The sequence below is a fragment of the Ascidia mentula genome, chromosome 4 (assembly GCF_947561715.1).
Source record: "Ascidia mentula chromosome 4, kaAscMent1.1, whole genome shotgun sequence".
NCBI classification, from domain to species: Eukaryota; Metazoa; Chordata; class Ascidiacea; order Phlebobranchia; family Ascidiidae; genus Ascidia; species Ascidia mentula.
The window spans coordinates 1,915,433-1,933,913 of record NC_138569.1 but is presented as its reverse complement, the minus strand read 5'-3'; the positions used below and the strand labels follow the sequence as shown (position 1 = coordinate 1,933,913).

The 18,481-nt window shown below is 36.9% G+C and overlaps 1 protein-coding gene across 1 annotated transcript; it reads right to left on the bottom strand.

Moving 5' to 3' along the window:
- Positions 1-11,862: 11,862 nt before the first annotated feature.
- LOC145897012 (calcium-activated chloride channel regulator 3A-1-like) lies at positions 11,863-17,410 on the bottom strand. The gene is made up of 18 exons (XM_082985165.1): positions 17,395-17,410; positions 17,200-17,319; positions 16,979-17,093; positions 15,978-16,143; positions 15,606-15,818; positions 15,079-15,192; positions 14,833-15,015; positions 14,531-14,770; positions 14,302-14,469; positions 14,140-14,242; positions 13,712-13,791; positions 13,542-13,590; positions 13,383-13,470; positions 12,990-13,129; positions 12,638-12,788; positions 12,427-12,563; positions 12,259-12,327; positions 11,863-12,095 (listed from the first exon to the last, which is right to left on the bottom strand). The coding sequence occupies exons 1-18, from the start codon at positions 17,408-17,410 to the stop codon at positions 11,863-11,865; spliced, it is 2,385 nt and encodes a 794-aa protein (XP_082841291.1).
- Between the last annotated feature and the right edge of the window lie 1,071 nt (positions 17,411-18,481).

Below are 18,481 nucleotides of genomic sequence, written 5' to 3'. Positions count from 1 at the left end.
TACAGTGCTAGTGATACAGTCGGATCGCAGCTGATAGAGATTGGAGTCAGCAAAACGATTACCATTTTACAATGATGCAGAACACAACAAACTTGCAACACAGCTCAAATGCAAAAAAAGGCTATGGGGGAGTTTAGGTTTGAGCAAGTTACCAAAAAGAGATTAAATTTCAATCATGTGGTTTGTTGTCCAAAATCATTGTTTCGTAGTTGTCTGCAAAAAACATGTAAATAAAATTTGTTTTAAGAGGAAAGTAAAACCGAAACGAACCTGTATTGGTCTCTTTCAAAGGTGTGTCCGAAATCTCAAAGTAAGTATTTTCTTGGTGGTTAACATTTTGATATTGATTTGGTCGTATTTCAGTATCTGAAACAGTTTGCGATTATTTGGTATCAATATCATAAAATGTTAATATTGACCATAAACTGTATCATTTTTTGTTGACTCTTCTTTAACAAACTGGCTATTCACGTAGTGTTGCGGCTCCTTCCGCTCTGAAACAAAACAAATTTTAAAGCACATAATGGTTAAAAAGAATATTTAGTGGTGCGTTTGTTAACTAACCACACTTCCGTCATAAGAAGCAGATTTATACATTTGTACAGACCAGACATCGAGTAAACACAGTTGACGCAAAAAATCTAGATTTTCCAAATAATGTAAAAATACTAATTTAATATAAATTGCCAAGTAAAGAGTTGAAATGGAAAATAAATATCACTACATCTATTAATACAAAAGGGCATTGCACAATGATATTATATAAAAATGCCTTAAATAAACACGGAAAAAATAAACTTTAGTATATTTATTCATGCTACATCATACTTGATTTGCAAGGTCTTTTTCGAAGAAATATGAAAGTAAGAGTCAGCAACGAAGCCACCAATATAATTCCTCCAATCACACTGACAGAAATTATCATTGCTTCGTTGTTTGATTCCATATCCTGCTGCTCACCAGATACTTTGATAGTAACTACAAGACTTCCATGTCCGGATGAAAATAAGATTTCGAACACTTCTTCTTGTGCAGTTGATCCCTGAGGATGGATTTAGAAATGTTATTTTTTGTGCGAAAAAGTATGCAGTTAATAAACCTTTGTGGAGGAAAAAAACAAAAGAAAATATTGCGTGTTCACAGCAGAACTTTTCAATAAGGAGCATTCTGAGCAGTCGTACAAATTTCCGCCAATGGAAATATTTAACACCTCAACAGCGGGGTTTGCCGTTAATAAAAAGTCACATGTTTTCTTTTCAATCTCGTCCCAAGTACATTCAGTGTTTCCCCCCAACATTTCTGGGGGGACTAAAACAAAATAAAATATTTAAATCAAAAGTACAACCTAAATAAAAAAAAAATTGCTAACATAAAACATTCAAAAAGTAATGGTTGATCGATTTTCCAAACAAATCGTCTGTTACGCATGAATAATTTCCCCAATCATGTCTGGTCAGGTTGTTTAATTGTATCACGGAACTACTTGTGTCAATATCTCTGTTCTTGGATGGAATTGTCCACCTAAAGCTGGTCCGTAAATCTTGTTGGTACGGAATACTGCAATTTAATTGAATAGTTTCTCCAACAACAGCAGCTGTGTCTGTTGTGGGTTTAATTGTAGACTGTCGTAATCCTGCAAAAGGAAACAAAACATAACTACACCCGATATAAGCTACATACACATGAATTTTGTGTACGTACTTGCTTCGTCTAGTGCAATTACTTGAATGTTAGTTGAATGTCCGATTTTTCCAACATTGTTGTTAGCGGTACAGGAGGCGTTGACGGATTCATTGAAGTGATGTTCAACTTCACATAACTTTTCTGGATAATTCTTGGCGCCAAATTTAAAAACACATTCAGCTGCTGGATTTGCGTCACTTTCACATTTCATTTTAACACTTTGGGAAACCCCAGAATACATTTTGTTGTTTGTCCAAATCACATGTTGTGATGTTTCCGATGTAAGAATCGTAAAATACGGCTGATCTGATAAGGTTTATTTGATGACAAATATGTAATTGGTAAAATGACTACACAACTTACAAATTACGTTGACAAAAGCTTGACTCGAGGAATTTGTGAATTTATCTTGGACGAAGCATGTGTATATTCCGTTGTCCCGTCGAGTAACATTATTTACTATTAATGACTTTCCGAAAGATAATGTTTGTGATAATGGTGTTTGCCATCGAAACGATGCTTCAAGTTCGTTTTCATATTCGATATTACAATTCAACTTCAGTTGCTTTTCTTCTTCAATATTAGTATTGAGTTCACTTAAATTAGGAACTCCTACAAAGCACAATATGGTAAAACAAACAAGTAAAGTATATAATTTAGATTTTGTTGGTACTTTTCAATGCTTTAATGATTTGTTTATGTAAATTACAAATACAAATATCTTACTTTTTGGAACCACCACAAAGTGAGTGTCGTGGCTGATAATGCTTCCGGCACAATTTGATATGTTGCAGGAAACCGTTTCCGAAAATTTAAAATTATGTTTAATGAGACAGAAATAATTTGCGTTTCCAGCGGTTCCATTAAATTTCCATTTACAATCATAGCTTTCCATTATCAGAGTATTGCACTGAATATTTACTGTTTGACTTCCGTTCAACAAAATATTTTGTTTTAAAACAGCAACATTCCCTGATTCCTTGGTTGTAATAGTCGCTTGTGTTGGTGCTTCTGAAAATTCAAATGCCGTTTATTCTACAGCGTGTGCTGGCAATCCTTGGCACACAAATAAAGAGTGCGATACGACGTTCTGTTTATGGCAAACCAAGAGAAGGTCATGTTGTAATACTGTTCGATGCAATTAAAACGTTTAAATAAATATTCGGATTTGGCAACTGTTCCTTTTGATGCATAGAATATATAAATGTTTTCAAGTCACCGAACACTTTGATTGTTTTTATTTCCGATCTTCCTGTGGAGTTGTATTCCGGAATGATTGTTAAAGGTGTGACTGCTTGACACGATATATTTATATCCGACTCGTGTGTATCCAAGGCATAGGATGCAATGTCACCCTATGAGATAATCACATAAAAATCTAGAGCTATATTAATAACCAATTGCGAGGAACAAGAAATAACGATGAATACGTTCCATAAAACAAAACAATGGCTACCTTTAACTTTGAAATCCTTTTGGTTCCTGCGTAAAAGTAGCTTATGTTGCCTTCAGGGTAAGAACTTTTATAAATGCACGACATGTATATTGTTTGACCCGGTTGTATGCAGTTTGGTAAAATAATTTCCAAAGAGACGACGGGAGCTGAGGCATGTTAGCAAAATTACCGAATTAATCGATTTATGGTATGATAATATATTAAAACATGTATGTAATAGACATGTTAGTGAAAATGACAAAATATTTTTGTGTTTTGTTTCTTTCGCTACATTGTACCCAAAACAAATTTCTTTACAAAGACTTTGATAGATATTTTGCCACAAACGAATCAAAAACTTTTGCATCATTAAACGAAAGAATGTTTTTAAACTTTGCTTTATTTTACTGCCCCTTTATAAACATGCGGCCTTTCTCCACCTTTCCAACACTGAAAATTTTTTTGGCTTTTCCATTCGGACGTTTCCAAACACTGGGTTTTGTTGTTAGGTATCTGAGTTGCATTTGAGTGGAACAAATGGCCTCCATTCTTACAATAAAACTCTCCAGTTGACAGGTAAGTATTGTTCCGGAAACCAACAGCTAAAGCGTTGGAGTTGTCGACATTACAGCCTATGAGTAGAACAAATCGAAGGCATTTATCTCTAAAAGTTTCAAGGTGCAACCAAATAACTTACCTTGTACAGATAGGATAACGCGACAATAATTTGTTTCCTTTGTGAAATCAAAAAAGGTTTGGTTTTGGTTTACCGAAAGCTTAGTGGTGGCAACAACTGACAACTCTAAGTTGTTTCCGTCCACTTCGTTACACAATATTTCAAAATAAGAACTACTTCCCACATCAATCCTGGAACTGCAGTCACCAATAAACAAACTGCTTATTTGCTGGTAATTCGATACGATTGACACTGAGTATGGCTTGTTGCTGGAGGTTATGATTGTGTATAGAGATCCCTGATAACCCAAAGCCCACTTCACGTGTTCAGGCCAAATGCGAGTTCCTTGTTGTGTGAAACATTCTGTAAAAATAAAATGGTAAAAACATATTTCAAAAGCTGATTTCATCATTTATACCCCTCAAATCTTCAGTTGGTGTTTGGCACAAATCTTGAGCTTGTGATAAGAAAGTAAATGTCAAAACCAACAAGCAAAGCTTAATCATTGTGCAAAGCATTCGGCAATGCCACTAGAAAGATCGTTGTCAATAAAACACTTCCCATAGGGTTCGCTCAAAAATCAACTTGACTGAATCTGAACTAGCCTGTTATCTCAAACTTACAAAAATTCTTCAACTGAAAATATATTCGCCCAAAATACAAGTAGATCAAGTTGTTGAACGCACATTGCTGGTAATTTTTTCAGAATAGGTGTAGAAAAAATTAATCGTCCTGCTTCGAAATAAATATTGCTGCCAAATTTTTGGGTAGGAAAGAAACATTGACAAAATAGCCTAGGAACATTCTGGTTTTAGCGTTATTTTACTTTCACTTTTAGGCTAACCCTAAACTAGCGCTAGCGAACCACCATCAGAAAGGATCACACATAAACTACACGCGTCAAGGCAAATACAGTCGACTGCTTTACGGTAGAGAGGCTCCTTAATGTAGGTCATAAAGTGATATTGCCCCGCTAATGCCAACTGATTTCCATTCTGTTACATTAGACACCGTTGTACCAATCAGGGTCATAAACCCATTTGGAAAGGTGTCAAAAATAAGTTTAAATCGCTGAATCATACACTCATTAAAATTTTGCATATTTCGGTCATGGTTGCTCGATTAACATTAGAATTTATTTGATCTATAGACGTGCATACCAAACGTTTTTGTGGTCACGTACAAATTAAATGTATAGGCAAGGTCGCCGCATAGCATCAAGTTCCATTGAGAGTAATTTAGATATATCTAAAAAAATTTACAATCGATCGATTGTAATAGTATTTGATTAAAACTGGTTAATAAGTTGCTGGACAAAAATGAAACAGAAGTTCAGTCGAACTTGAATTGTTGCAGTTCACAGTCTCAGTGTAATGGAGAATAAGGAACAGAAAAAATTTGTCCCATATAAGGCATTATGTGACAATACAACGGTCTTGCCAGTTTACTATGAAAGTATGACGTGGCAGGCTTGATTTATCTACAATAATTTTGACAAATTCATCGCTATAACTTATTACCAACTGCACATGAGAAACCGGTTATGAATTTTATGATCTCGCGTTGCCGACACATTTTAATCCACCAAAAGTGTGAAAAAGATCTAAAGCCACGTTGCTGACGCGACATCATACGCGATAAAACGGCATGTTTATGGCCAATCATGCCATCTAAAGAATCTGTGGGCACTCTGCGTCACTTGGCAAACCAAAGCATCGTAAATTTCCTATTTAAAGATTGCTAACGCAAGTAGTTTGATGTTTTATTGCATTGTAAACATCGCAGCCTCAACTTTCTTGTGCTCGTGGGGCACGTAGTAAATGTAACATTGTGTGTTATAGCAGAATGATCTTGGTTTAAATATGTCGTGATTATCTGCATTAGAAACGAGATTTTCTGTAAGATTTCTTTTTGTAGAGCAAGTAAAATTTTGTACCGACTTTTTGATAGACTACCTCCGTTTCAGATTAGAACCATTGTCATGAGGCTAATATGCTTATTGTTGCAATGTATATGGGGATGTTCAGCAGTATTTCAAAGAGTTTCACTGCAAAACAATGCGTACAAGGGAATTTTAGTGGCAATCAGTCCATCTGTTTTAGAAAATCCAACAGTAGTTCAAGCAATAAAGGTATCGTTGTTTCTATTTCAGTACTAAACACGTTAGGCCTTTACGTAGTTGCATTTATATTAGTTCTTCGTGCCAAAAGTGTACATCATTGGAAACTATCGTTGTGTCGTTGTTTGTTCATTTAAAAAAGCCAATGCCGTCTGATAGCAACAGTTTTTCCAAGTTTTACTTTTACGCAACGTTTATTAACCTACGTGCATTCCAACTTAAGGCATTTGCTGCAGGCTCTGAAACAGAGAAGCCGTTAAAATTGTTGTGTTGTTTTTAAAAAGGAAACGACTACAAACGCTTCGAATGATTTATTTATCGCAACTCACAAGAGGGCGCACTTCGGTGACGTCACCATCCTCGTCCCATCTACTTGGAATGGAAAATATGAAGTCACAGATGGATTTAGTCACAATTTGGTAAAACCTTTATAATCCTGTCCTAGTTGTTACCATAGGATATACACAGGAATATACGAATAGTTGTAGAAAACTAAAGCAATGATTTTCTGTAATGTTTACGTCTGATGCATTCGTGTAGGCCGATGTGATCGTAGCCAATGCCAACCCAGTGTACGGTGATTCCCCTTACACACTACAGTATGGCCAGTGTGGAGAACCTGGATCCTACATTCACTTGACTCCTAATTATTTGAGGGACGATTCGTTTGTGAACGCTTTCGGTCCTCGAGGTGAACATACTTCTAAAACCGAAAGTAAAGATACCTTGACAATGACGTCACTTTTACAGGAAAAACATTCGTCCACGAGTGGGCACATTTGCGGTGGGGAGTTTATGACGAAGCGCCGACCGAAGGATATGAGGGGTTTTATGTTGACGCCCATCAAAACGTCCAGTCTACAAAGTTGCGTTAAGCCTTTTGAATGTCGTGTTTCCTTACGTTTACTTTTCGGGTGTTTTTGAAAAATAGCAAAAATAGTTGCCCCATGTTTTACAAGGGCAAACAACAGACGTCCCTGAAAGGCTGTAAATCGTTATTTAAACATTCCCTCATGGTGACGACTAAATATTGTGGAAATGTTGAATCAGTGTGTTTGCTTTGGCTGTACAACATAATGCCGAGTAGGTTGTGTGGTGAGGATGATAGGTTTGAATAAATGTGTGTCAATATGATCATTTCATGCAGCTTTTGCAGATACCTAATGCCAGGAATGTAATTAAAACACAAAATATTATTTTTGTATTTCAATAGTTTTGAAACTACAAACCAGTCAAGTTACAGGAATGTTGTTGTTTAGATGTCCCTTGGGTCTGAAAGGTCGCCATATGTTTTTTCCACCTGATGATCCTCACATTCCCCGCATTTGTCAAAACGACCCTTACACTGGACTTCCAGAACTTGGTTGTGTATTTGTTCCAAACTCAGACCAGAGCGTCAACGCATCACTGATGTCCCATCAGTTCGTTGAGCAGGTAAAACTCATAGGCCTTAAATTTTCATTGGCGAACTAAAGGCACCAACCTATACAAAACATCTGGATAAGTAGCAATATGGTATTGGGCTGTAACAAACTCTAAGCTTTACTTCCAATGCTTGAGGGCTGCATAACTTTGAACTCTTTTCGTTTAAACCACACAGTCAACGGAGTTCTGTGACGATCACAATCACAACTCGGAAGCTCCAAACAAGCACAACATCATGTGCGGTAACAGAAGTGTTTGGAGTGTCATCAGATCGTCAGTTGATTTCAACAACACAAACTTTCCTAATCATTCAATCATTGACGTGACTCCAAAGTTTACTGTTTTGAAAGCTCTGAATGACCACCAGTTTGTGCGTAAGTTTACGTTTGATGCATTGTGAAGTTTTAACTTGGGTAACCCCGGATTTTTACTCTGGCCAAATGTATTGTGAACTAGATGCTCTTAACCATGCATATTTCCAATCTCCGTTCGATTGCACGAAACGTGGAAAGTCGTATGTTCAAGTAAGCATTCCCTTGCATTTATCACGTACCATATTTGTCTTCCTACGTGTAAAGAATATTTAAGTTACCCGGAGAAGCGGGATACAATGCACAACGCTTTTGCATTCCTATCGTAGGACAAACTTCCTTTGTTAGAAGACAACTTTGTATATTCGTTCTTGCACGCGGGGGTGTCAAAAGCTGCATTTAATCCAAAGTCGGTGAAAAGTGACGGTGAGGATCTAGGAGATTATATTTTACTTATTTCTCATTTCGTTTTACTCTTTCCAGGTAATGTTGTTGCAAATTCAAAAGGAAACATTAGGAAACCCGGAAACACGATGCCCTATTCCTATACTGGGTAATATATAGATTACTGAGTAAATGTGAACTTGATTTAATTTAGTTTCAGTAACAGTGTTTAAAGTAACATTTGTGTACATTGGTCAAAGACGTGACTACTTTGTTAGGCGCGCAAGTGGAAATACTTCCACGAGCAACATCACCGACCTAAAAGCAGAACAAGTCGACGTAAATGATTTGTCACGTGGAGTTAGATTGACCTTCACAGCCCCTGGGTCAGATACAGGAGAAGCAGGTGCGAATTGTGATTCGTCTCGCGGGGCAATGTCACAATGCAATGTGGAAATCATTGTCTGGCAACCTGGCGAACCGGCACTTGTCATCAAGCCGCACTTCCGAGATTTAATAGGTCGAAGCAGTGGCTCTGCCTGCCGCTCACTCAAACATTATTGACTTTGAGAGCTGCAGACAGGTGTAAACTTTTTCGACCTGTAAGATCTCATGAGTGCGGCTTGACACTGTGTAAACCTGTCTGCAGCTCTCATTGACTATTATGGCTCTTTTGTGCATATAATATTGACTTTATCTTTACAATCCAATATGTTGTTTCTTTTGTATATTTTGTGGGATAACTTGCAAATGTAATTATTATTTTTTCAGCTAATGGATACGACATTCGGTACAACTTTAACAGTGAAGACGACTTAACAAATAATTACGGTACTAGCACACTTGTCGCACAAAACCACGTCTTAGAGGGATCGATATTTCATCCGAATGAACCAGGAAAAACGGATAATATAGTTGTTACTTTAATAAGTGTTCCACAAGGCCAGGACAAAGCTAGGTGACTTTGTACCATGTGTGAAATTGAAGCTGGTAAAATTTGTTACAAACATATTTTACATTCATGTTGTAAAGATAATGTTTTTGTTTTAAAAGTTTTCTTTTCAGAATCGTTTTTTGTGTTTATTTCAGTGTTTGGTTTGCAATGAAAGCATATTTCAACATGACAGTGAGTGAAATGTCAAACATTGCGGAAACTAATTTGTTTCTTGTTCCGGAAACCACAGGCATTGTCACTACAACAACGACAATAAGTCAAACGTCAACAGAAAAATTGGGTTAGTTTTATAATGTTGTAAGGGAGAATGATATTCTTCGAAGCTTAATAAACACAAATCATATTATTCTTTTTCTATAGTAACACTTACAATTTGCCTTTATTCCAGATATTCAGAAGAAACTGGAATCTTACCAGCTGGCGACACTCATACTGACCATATCTTGTTCAATCCTCGGTAAATCTCTTTGATATATTAACGAATACAACTATAGTCACATGTGTTAGATGTAATTATGTACAATGTTGCAGTGTGTGCTCTGATATCGACGATAATCATGCAATATCGTTTAAACAAACAACGTGAGAAACTCCTTTCCCAACACGGTCAAGACACGGAAGCGGGTCGTTACCAGGTTAAAGAAGCGTGGGCATATAACGAGTGCAAACAATTCAAATATCCCGAGAGGAAATCATCCTCGTAAATATGAAATAACATGCAGGATTGTATATGAACCCAATTTCCCCAAATGGGATTTATTTTCATTGCTGTATGTTGTTGTATTCGCTTGTATTCCTTTTTTTGTTATATAGCTATGACTATGTTTTGTTACAAAAACAAAGTACGCAAATGTACAGTTTGTTTTTCCTTTTGTACCAAATGTACTTGCATACATCGTAAGAATCAATGTTGCCCTAAGAATTGAATGCATAATTCAAGTAAGATGGTATAACGTGAAGAAAATGTCACAATATGTGTAAATCATGAAATAAGTGACATCCACTAAAGAATACATGAAAATACGCGGAAGTATTATACAATTGAAAATGGTCCGTTAATTGCATCAGCACTCCAAGCGTACGCACGATATTTGTTCTGCGTATTGTTTTCTAGGGAGAAAAAGGGCAGGTTCGTATTTCTACATGTGCCGTTCTTTCGTGATTCACTCGTAGATGCTTAAAAAACACATTTTTCATGGTAAACGCAAAATCGATTTTTATTAGTTATTTAATGAAACAGCACAAATTAAATGGAAACCTGGCTAACATTTTGTCAAAACTTAGGTCGAAATTTAGTATTGCACCAACTTTAACCAAACGTTTCAATCCTTCTGCACATTTGTTACCACATAATGGATGTACCTAGTTTTCTTCTTCTACAAACATATTTCACTCTGCCATCAACCACTTCGGTGTAAGAGCAATACTTGAAGCAACACCAACCTGTCAATATACGAGCGTGAATCGTTTTGACAATGCTGTTACGTCTTGACCTATCTTGACTAAAATTTTAATTTTGGCATTAACAACTTGATTTTACTTCAGATTTTCCAAAAAAAGCACAAAGATGTTTCCTAAGCACGAACCGTACCCTTTTTGATGCACAAAACACATAGACATGGCAGAAATATGATAAAAACATTCAGTATCACAACCACCGCAACGATGGCTGCACCCATTCCGTTGTTATTGTTCTCCTGGCCGACTCGAAAGAAAATATTCAAAGGTTCTGAGAACTTGGGTGACCAAATACTGACGTAATAATCCTCGTGATCACTTCGTTTCTGTTTGAAAACATAGTTAGGTTGAATGAGGAATTTCTGTCGCTATTATTTAAACTCACATAAACATCGTACGACTAACTGGTGCTTTACCCAAGTAGCAATAAAAAATGTTTGACGAAGAAAAGTAAACACAAAACCATGGTTTACCTGGACCATAAAAACGAACTTCTGCATTTCGTAACCAAGCTTCTTTACATACGACTGGTGTTGAATAACAATGTTCCCTGCAAAAGCACAAATCTCCCAACAAAAAAATGATTGAAATTTGTGTGCGATTAAAAGCTCGTACCTCCGACAGTCATCAGAAAAAAGTTTGCAAGCGGATTTGATTTAAATATGAAATAACAATCGTCATTGTTTACGTCATTCCAAGAACAGGTGATGTTTGCGCTGACCAGCATCGGTGGATAATCGGAAATATTTTTTCCATTATCTGATGCAAAGCAAGAGTAAAGAAATAACAGAAAAGAATGAAATTGCTCAGTATGGAATAAAATCAAATGAAGTATTTTATAAACAACCCATCATTATAAACTTCAAAACTTACTTGGCTGACCAAAGGTTGAAACTGACAACAGCAACAATGCAGAGAGGATCGAAAAAATGTTGTAACCCGTCATGCCTGTACAGCTGCCTTAGTTCTTACAATCTAAATCTAATGCACACACATCGCAACAAAGCTTGTCTGAACACCTTCGTAACCCTGATATAGATTTAAAAAAATGATCCTTTTTTGAAAAACCTTTAGTTAACTCTTACATCTTGCTATAACTTCATGCGAACCCGCTTTCTTTGTTTGCATTTCCATTACCCGCCATTGTTAAAGAGGAACTCAGATGGTCATAAAGTTTCTGACAAATGATAAAGTCAATATTGGAATTGTTTTCCTAGAAAATCACGCGACGTTCGGAAAATTGCTGCTGTATTTATCCACAAACAAAATGATTCCAACCTATTTTTTTTACTGAATGTACAGTTGTTATATTCTACAACGGTTGACAATCGAAAATTTCACACATTTCAATTAGTTTTAGTGATAAAAATGCGAAAAATGGAAAAACATGAAAGCGGATCTGAAATTCGTTGATTCTTAGTTTTCATTTCCGGCATAATTATAACTGTAGTTGTTGTAAGAAGCCCTTTGAGGTTTGATTTCAGGCCTTTTGAACATCTGATAATCAGGAGCTGGTTTAGGAATATTCGTCAAACTTTCTTCATCCAGGACAGAATCCATCTCAACTTCCTCCTTCGGTTTTTTGAGAAGTTTATCTCTCTGTTTGTCCAAACGTTTGTGAAGCACAATTGTGGCAACCAATGAACAAACTGTCAAAAAAACATCAAAATTATTATCTATGCCGAACCTCAAACCGTTATTTCTTAGTTTCCTAAGCCTTTCTGTTAAATATCTAAACTGCAAAAACGCAAACAGTTCCATGATTTAATAAAATGTTTAAATTTCGTAAACTAAAGTTTTAAATTTACTTACTCAACACCAAGCAGACAGCACTTAAGATGATGGTAACAAGCTGAAAAATTTCCAGTTTCTTTTGGACCTCTGCAAAACGGAAACGCATAGTTTTAATTTTACAGGATTGGTATAACGTAGTATCTGCAACGATGAAAAAACATACTGCAAAATTAAGCACCATCATACCAGACTTCGGTGTGGCGGTCGGTTCATCACCAGATCCTGACATATCTTCAACCATAGAAAACAGGCTTATTGATGCAACGTTTGAAGTCGGGCTTCTTGTTGAAGTTTTGTCGAGCAACCGAATTGCGAACCAAACTCTTGACGAAAATAAACCGGAATGCAAATAAGCAGATAAGGCGGAGAACTTAATTCATGCTGTATACCATATTACCTCACAACCTCTTGGTATTGAGGAAAGTTTTCCAATTTTACTATTATGGAATTGTCTTCGTAGCTGTAATCCTTGACAAGACTACAACCATCAAAATTGTTGGTTAAGTGTTTTTCGCCGACGTAGCTGTAGCGAACTTCATAGTTTCCGTCTGTTATTGCAAAGTAAACATAAAGTCGGGAGCAGGCGCATAGTCCAATTTAGTATACTACAGAAGCTTTCGAACATTCGTTTCACACGTTTGCATTGCTATTATTGAGGGCTACAATTTTACGCAAGAACATTGAAAAAATGTAATAAATCCAAGTAATCCACCTAATTGGTGCTGCTTATGTAAATATTGTAAGCAGACCTGACACTCGATTGAACTTCGATTCAGGAATGGAGAAAGTCAATCTCACACCACGTGACAAGTCTGTGACGTCAACTTGTTCCGCTTGAAGGTCATCAACCTCAGTTAAAGGAATACTTGCCGCCTCCCCCAACGAATCCCTGAAGCAGATAAATGCAAAAGTGCAACGTGTATTCAATGAGTTTTCATAGGGTAAGTGTTTCTGACAGGTTTAATAACTTCCAAGATAAATTTTACAATAGCATCGCTTGATGGCGCTAAAGAGTCGTTTCTTGATTTTCTAAATTTAAACATTTTCAAATAAACGATTGGAATATGTTTCGACCACAAATGCACATCACTGCTATTTCGACGAAAAATTCCACGATTTAATCTTACGATATATATTGGTACCTGGAGTTTATGAAAAAGGAACTCCACGCAACTCTCGTGAATGGATCAAGTTGTGAAGTAGTGATTTTGTCATTTTCTGTCTTTGCATCTGTTAAGAGAGGAGGTTACTTTTCGAAGTTTTGCAATTATGATTCCTAAAGTAGGATGAACAATTCTTACCACCTTCAATCTTCGCGGAGTGTTTCAGTCCATTTCTCAATACTTTAACCTAAAACAAACATTGCTTAAAGAGGACTTTGTTTAAAGGGCCCTTAAATAAATAAATTGCTTTTAAAATATTTCAGCATCCAAACAACCACCTCAAGTCTTGAGTATGGAGAAAATTTTACCTGCACGAAATACTTTCCAGTTTCTTTAAGATCTGAGAAACCTCGTGAATAAATTCCGTCGTGCTTAGAAACATCAAATTCTAAACACAAATCACCTCATTTAATTTCTTCAGCCGCGTAAATGCATAAGCAACTTTGGTTTGTTTTAAATCTAACAGTTTAAATATTATTACGGGGCTTTGTGCATGGTCTGTTTTTAGCTAAAACCAACATTTCTGCTTTTCCAGGAAATATGCCGCACTGCCGTTTGTTATTTTTTTTAATGTTTAGACGAAATGGCAATGTTGTCGTATTTAATGTGTATTTTTGACAATTTCACTAAATTGCGTTTACTCAACATTAGTTAATACAGTAGGTAATGAACACCCTCCTTGAGTTTTAACTAAAGTTTATGTCAGCAACAGCATCTGCAACGAATGTATTCTCACCTGATCCATCGTCATGTAACTCGACTTCCTTTGTTTGCCCGGACGGATAAATAACAGTTGCCAAGACATTGGCTCCAAGTACTGGAATGTAACCATTAGCAACCTGAACATAATTGCCTTGCATGAATTTCTTCTAACTCCACAATAATAGTAAATTTTTACCTTTGTGTAAATTGCAACTAAGTTTTTGGTCTCCAGTTGGTATGTTGAGACTTCGGCGTTTGCAGTAATTGCTTTGACTTGTCTGTCAGCCATCTTTGACGTAACAATGATGTCAACGATGCTGGGGACTTCTACATCAATGCTCAGGTGATAAAACCAAGTGCCGGCCTACAAAAGTTTTGAGCAGATAAACATGTGAGTTGTTATCCGTCCAATCAATTTTCTATACCGTCGCTGTGCCAGGAATGGTGAACGTGATCATTTCAAGCAAGCTATCTTCCACAGCGTAATGCTCACAATTCCTAATGTTTTTGGTGCAAAACCTCGAACCCTCAGGAGAAATTACAATTACGTCCATGGGTTTACTCAAGTATGTAAATGAAAAAATTGTATCTCTTCCTACTCCCGAATCAATTAATACTTCATCGTTGAACTGAGTGGATTCTGCTTCGAACGTTTTACTGTATATCTAAAAAATTAAGGTTCACTCTCAGTTGCAATGAAAACGACGTCAGGCACTCATGGAATTACCTGCAATACATTGTCATAAGCATCACCGTCGTACGAGTTAACCAACTGAGCCAAAGACGCAACAAATTGACTCCTGTCCGCAGGATTGTTATAAAACGGGAAACCCCCTGTTTGTTCGGACAAATTTTCAAGTTCTTGAGTGGTTGCGGAACCCCCACTCATTATGAAATCGACGATTACTCCCTAAGATAAACAAAATATGGGTAAAAAATGCTCAAAGACAAACTATGTAATGCTAGTTCATACCAGTTGCATCACCCTGTTTTTAACCTCTGGCAACATACGACTTTCTGTGTCTTTATTACAGGAGAGAATTATAAGCCGACCTCCATTCACCGGTTCACCGTCACCTCTCAAAACCTTAAAGTAACAGATGCATCACCAAATTTTTGCATTATCCATTAGTTGTTACATTGTTACACAGAAAAGGTAGAAAAAGCGGCTTTGACAAAACAACTAACAAAACAAAAATCATCGCTTTTATAAGCTGACATATACAAAAAAGGATAAAGAAATATCCCGATTTGTGGAGGTTTAAACTCATGACCCTCGTAGTGTAGTGGCTGCCGCATCCTGGTGAGCTACATGAGATCGTATTGCAGACAGGGGAAACCCGCCAGTGCGCAACAGCACAAAATCACAGGCATGCTACGTATTTACTATAGTGAACAATATTTTGTGGAATGATCATAATATTAGCGATGCTGTCGCGTTAATTTCAAACTTTGCAATAATTTTCAAATGAAACACGCAATACTGTTATGCATATTAACCTCAAGTCCATCGAGAATTCCACAACCAATACATGACCCACTTTCCACTTTCGCATTGCTGACAATTTCAACGAGGTGTTGCCTGCTGTCGTCGATTGAGGTCAATTGAGAAAGAACTGATGATGTTGAAGTAACAATTCCAACTTTGGTGCCGTCCGACAGAAACCGATTAAGTAAAATACTTGTGGCTCTCTTGACATCTCGCAGCTGGTTCTGTTAAAAATGTTAACGAAGCGTCATTAAAACGCCCCAATTGTGACTTTACCCCTTAGGCAGTTTTGCGTGACCTCATAAATACTTTTCCTAGGCACATAATTGAATCAAAATCAGTTAAAATGACACTTAAAAAAATATCAAATAGAATTGGGTCACCTCGTTTATGGAAACGTCAACAAGAATCACAATCTTTTGATGGCGTCTTTCCTGTACTACTGTAAACTTTGGCGTCAAGTCCTCGATGTCTGGGTTTGGTGGATTTGTGTTGTGAAAGTCCACTGCCCTTTCCAATACGTCCCAATAACTCTGCAACCCGCAAACCCTGAAGAATGTTGTGAGACTAGTAATAATTTCATTGCAAATATTTCAGTGAACTACTCACAGAGATGGCAATTGTTTCGACTTATAAGGTCTCAAAAGTGCTGCTTGGTGTACCTATGGACGATCGTTGTAAGTAACTTATAGCTATGCAGTGAAAATGACCTTGTCTAGGTTATAATACCACATCATTTTTTGGGAATGAAATTTGTAAGTATGAATAGGGGCGTATGTTAAAGTACCCACATCAGTGCAGACATATATGCCCAGCTCACCGAGTATTTTATCAATTTACTGACGCAGCAAAAGCGTGTTTTACTGTCATTAAGTCCTTGTCCATAGAATGTTAGTTATCTCGTAAAGTTCGTGGCAAAGTCGTATTTCGCGCTGTAAGTTCACCTTACGGCGTTGACATTTGAATTACGACCATCAGCTTTTTGTGCTAACAATAGGTTCGGGCAGAGGGCAATCAACAAACACACAGACGGTTGACAAACATGGCTACAGGAAGCACTTGATTTTTGTAACAAGTCGAGTTGCAACATTTGCGTCATTGATTTGTTTGTTTTGTGGCTTTATGATGCATTTGTAAAGTTCGTGATCAGTTGCATGTACTGACTGCGTACATTGGAATACTTATTGACATGTACTGATTGTTGGTATTGATTTGACAGCATTGTGCATACGAAAAAGCATTGGCTCGCACTCATATTTGACAAATACGAGAGTACAATTGACTGTTTTTGCTTTCCGAAAGTAATGGGTCGACTTTACAACACAACATAGATTGTAAAGTGTTTAAGGTACGTGAATTAAATACAAACATAATAATATCCAACCTGTTGACGTCATTAGCTTGAATGTCAAAAAAACGCCAATCCCCATCAACATCTGTTAGACTTTTATCGTCTAAACCCCAACGAAGTCGAGACCATTCCTCAACAAATTTCTTACCTGAAAAACAATTTCATAATAAAAGTGTGTTTAAATGTTAGGAAGTTTTGTAATCAGTTTGAATCGTGTCTATACGTAAAAGGCGATCCCAATGACGCGAACCTACCGCGATCCTTCGAATCTTCTCTCAAATATTCAGGAGTCACGTGAATGTAGGTTCCAGGTTCTCCACACTGACCATACTGTAGTGTGTAAGGGGAATCACCGTACACAGGGTTGGCATCGGCTACAATGACGTCAGCCTGAGATATTCACAGTTAATACACGGGCCCACGTATAGCATTTAGCATTATTGTGATACTATGACGGTCCTGCATTATTACTGCCTTACCATGTCATAAAGTTGTCCGCTTGCGATCTTGTAATTCCCATTCCAGGCGTTCGGGATCAAGATTGTGACGTCACCGAAATATGCTCTATGTTTGGTCAGGGAAAATAGAATTTTCGAAGCGTCTGTGATCGTCTCCTGGAAGACAAACAACAATTATTAATGCAATACATGAGTTTAACAATAATATGCTGATCAAATTCAGAAAATACGTTACATACAATACATGGTGCCTATATTTACGTTTGTTTCGATTGCAGACGCATTCAAAACAAGGGAACGGTTGTTTTACCTTTATATCTTCTATTATCTGCGTATCTTCGGGTACTTCCGAACCTATTGCAACCACTACACCATTGTACGCATTGTTTTGAAGCGAAACCTTGTCGAAATCAGCCCGACATCCCAAAGAACATACAAGCATAACCACAAACTTAAGTTTCCAGTGCATTGTAAAACTTTCACCAACTGTACTGCAAATTTTAAGAAGTTTGAATTTAAAATATAAAATGGAATTCGTATTACTTTTCCTCTTTCGAATGGCTAAATTCATTTGGAGAGTGATGATGAATTATATATTAATTTATAATTACGTCTACCTTTTTTTTATCTGTACCGCTGTAATATATACCAGCTTTAATTAAATTGCTCGGTAGTTTGTACTTCCATCCTTGTTCTTCTGATGCAACATTGTACTTGAAATGAAATCAAAGCTCAACCAGCCACACCCCAGTGAAGTATCGCTAATAATTAACTTTACGCAACGGCATGACGTTATTTTCTAGTAACTCGGAGTGGCGTCACGAATTCCATCAGATAGTTACGATTTAACGACGTTATGTCAACTCTTGTTTTTGTTATCTTTAGTCATGGCACTGAAAAGTCGAAACATTTGTATTTTTACCAGACATAAAGTCAACTTGTAATTTAAAACATGTAGTACAAGGAGAAGTACGCTGCATAATTTGCACCGCCGTAGTGTTTGTAAGCAGTGTAAAAACAAAATACAGCTCTTTTGGTAGGGTATGGTAAATTTGTTTAAACTCTTACAACTGAATTT

Coding starts and splice junctions, on each gene's coding strand:
- LOC145897012 (XM_082985165.1), bottom strand. Junction 17,094..17,199: donor AGAAGATTCGAAGGATCGCG/GTAGGTTCGCGT, acceptor ATTGTTTTTCAG/GTAAGAAATTTGTTGAGGAA. Junction 16,144..16,978: donor CAAGCTAATGACGTCAACAG/GTTGGATATTAT, acceptor AACATTCTTCAG/GGTTTGCGGGTTGCAGAGTT.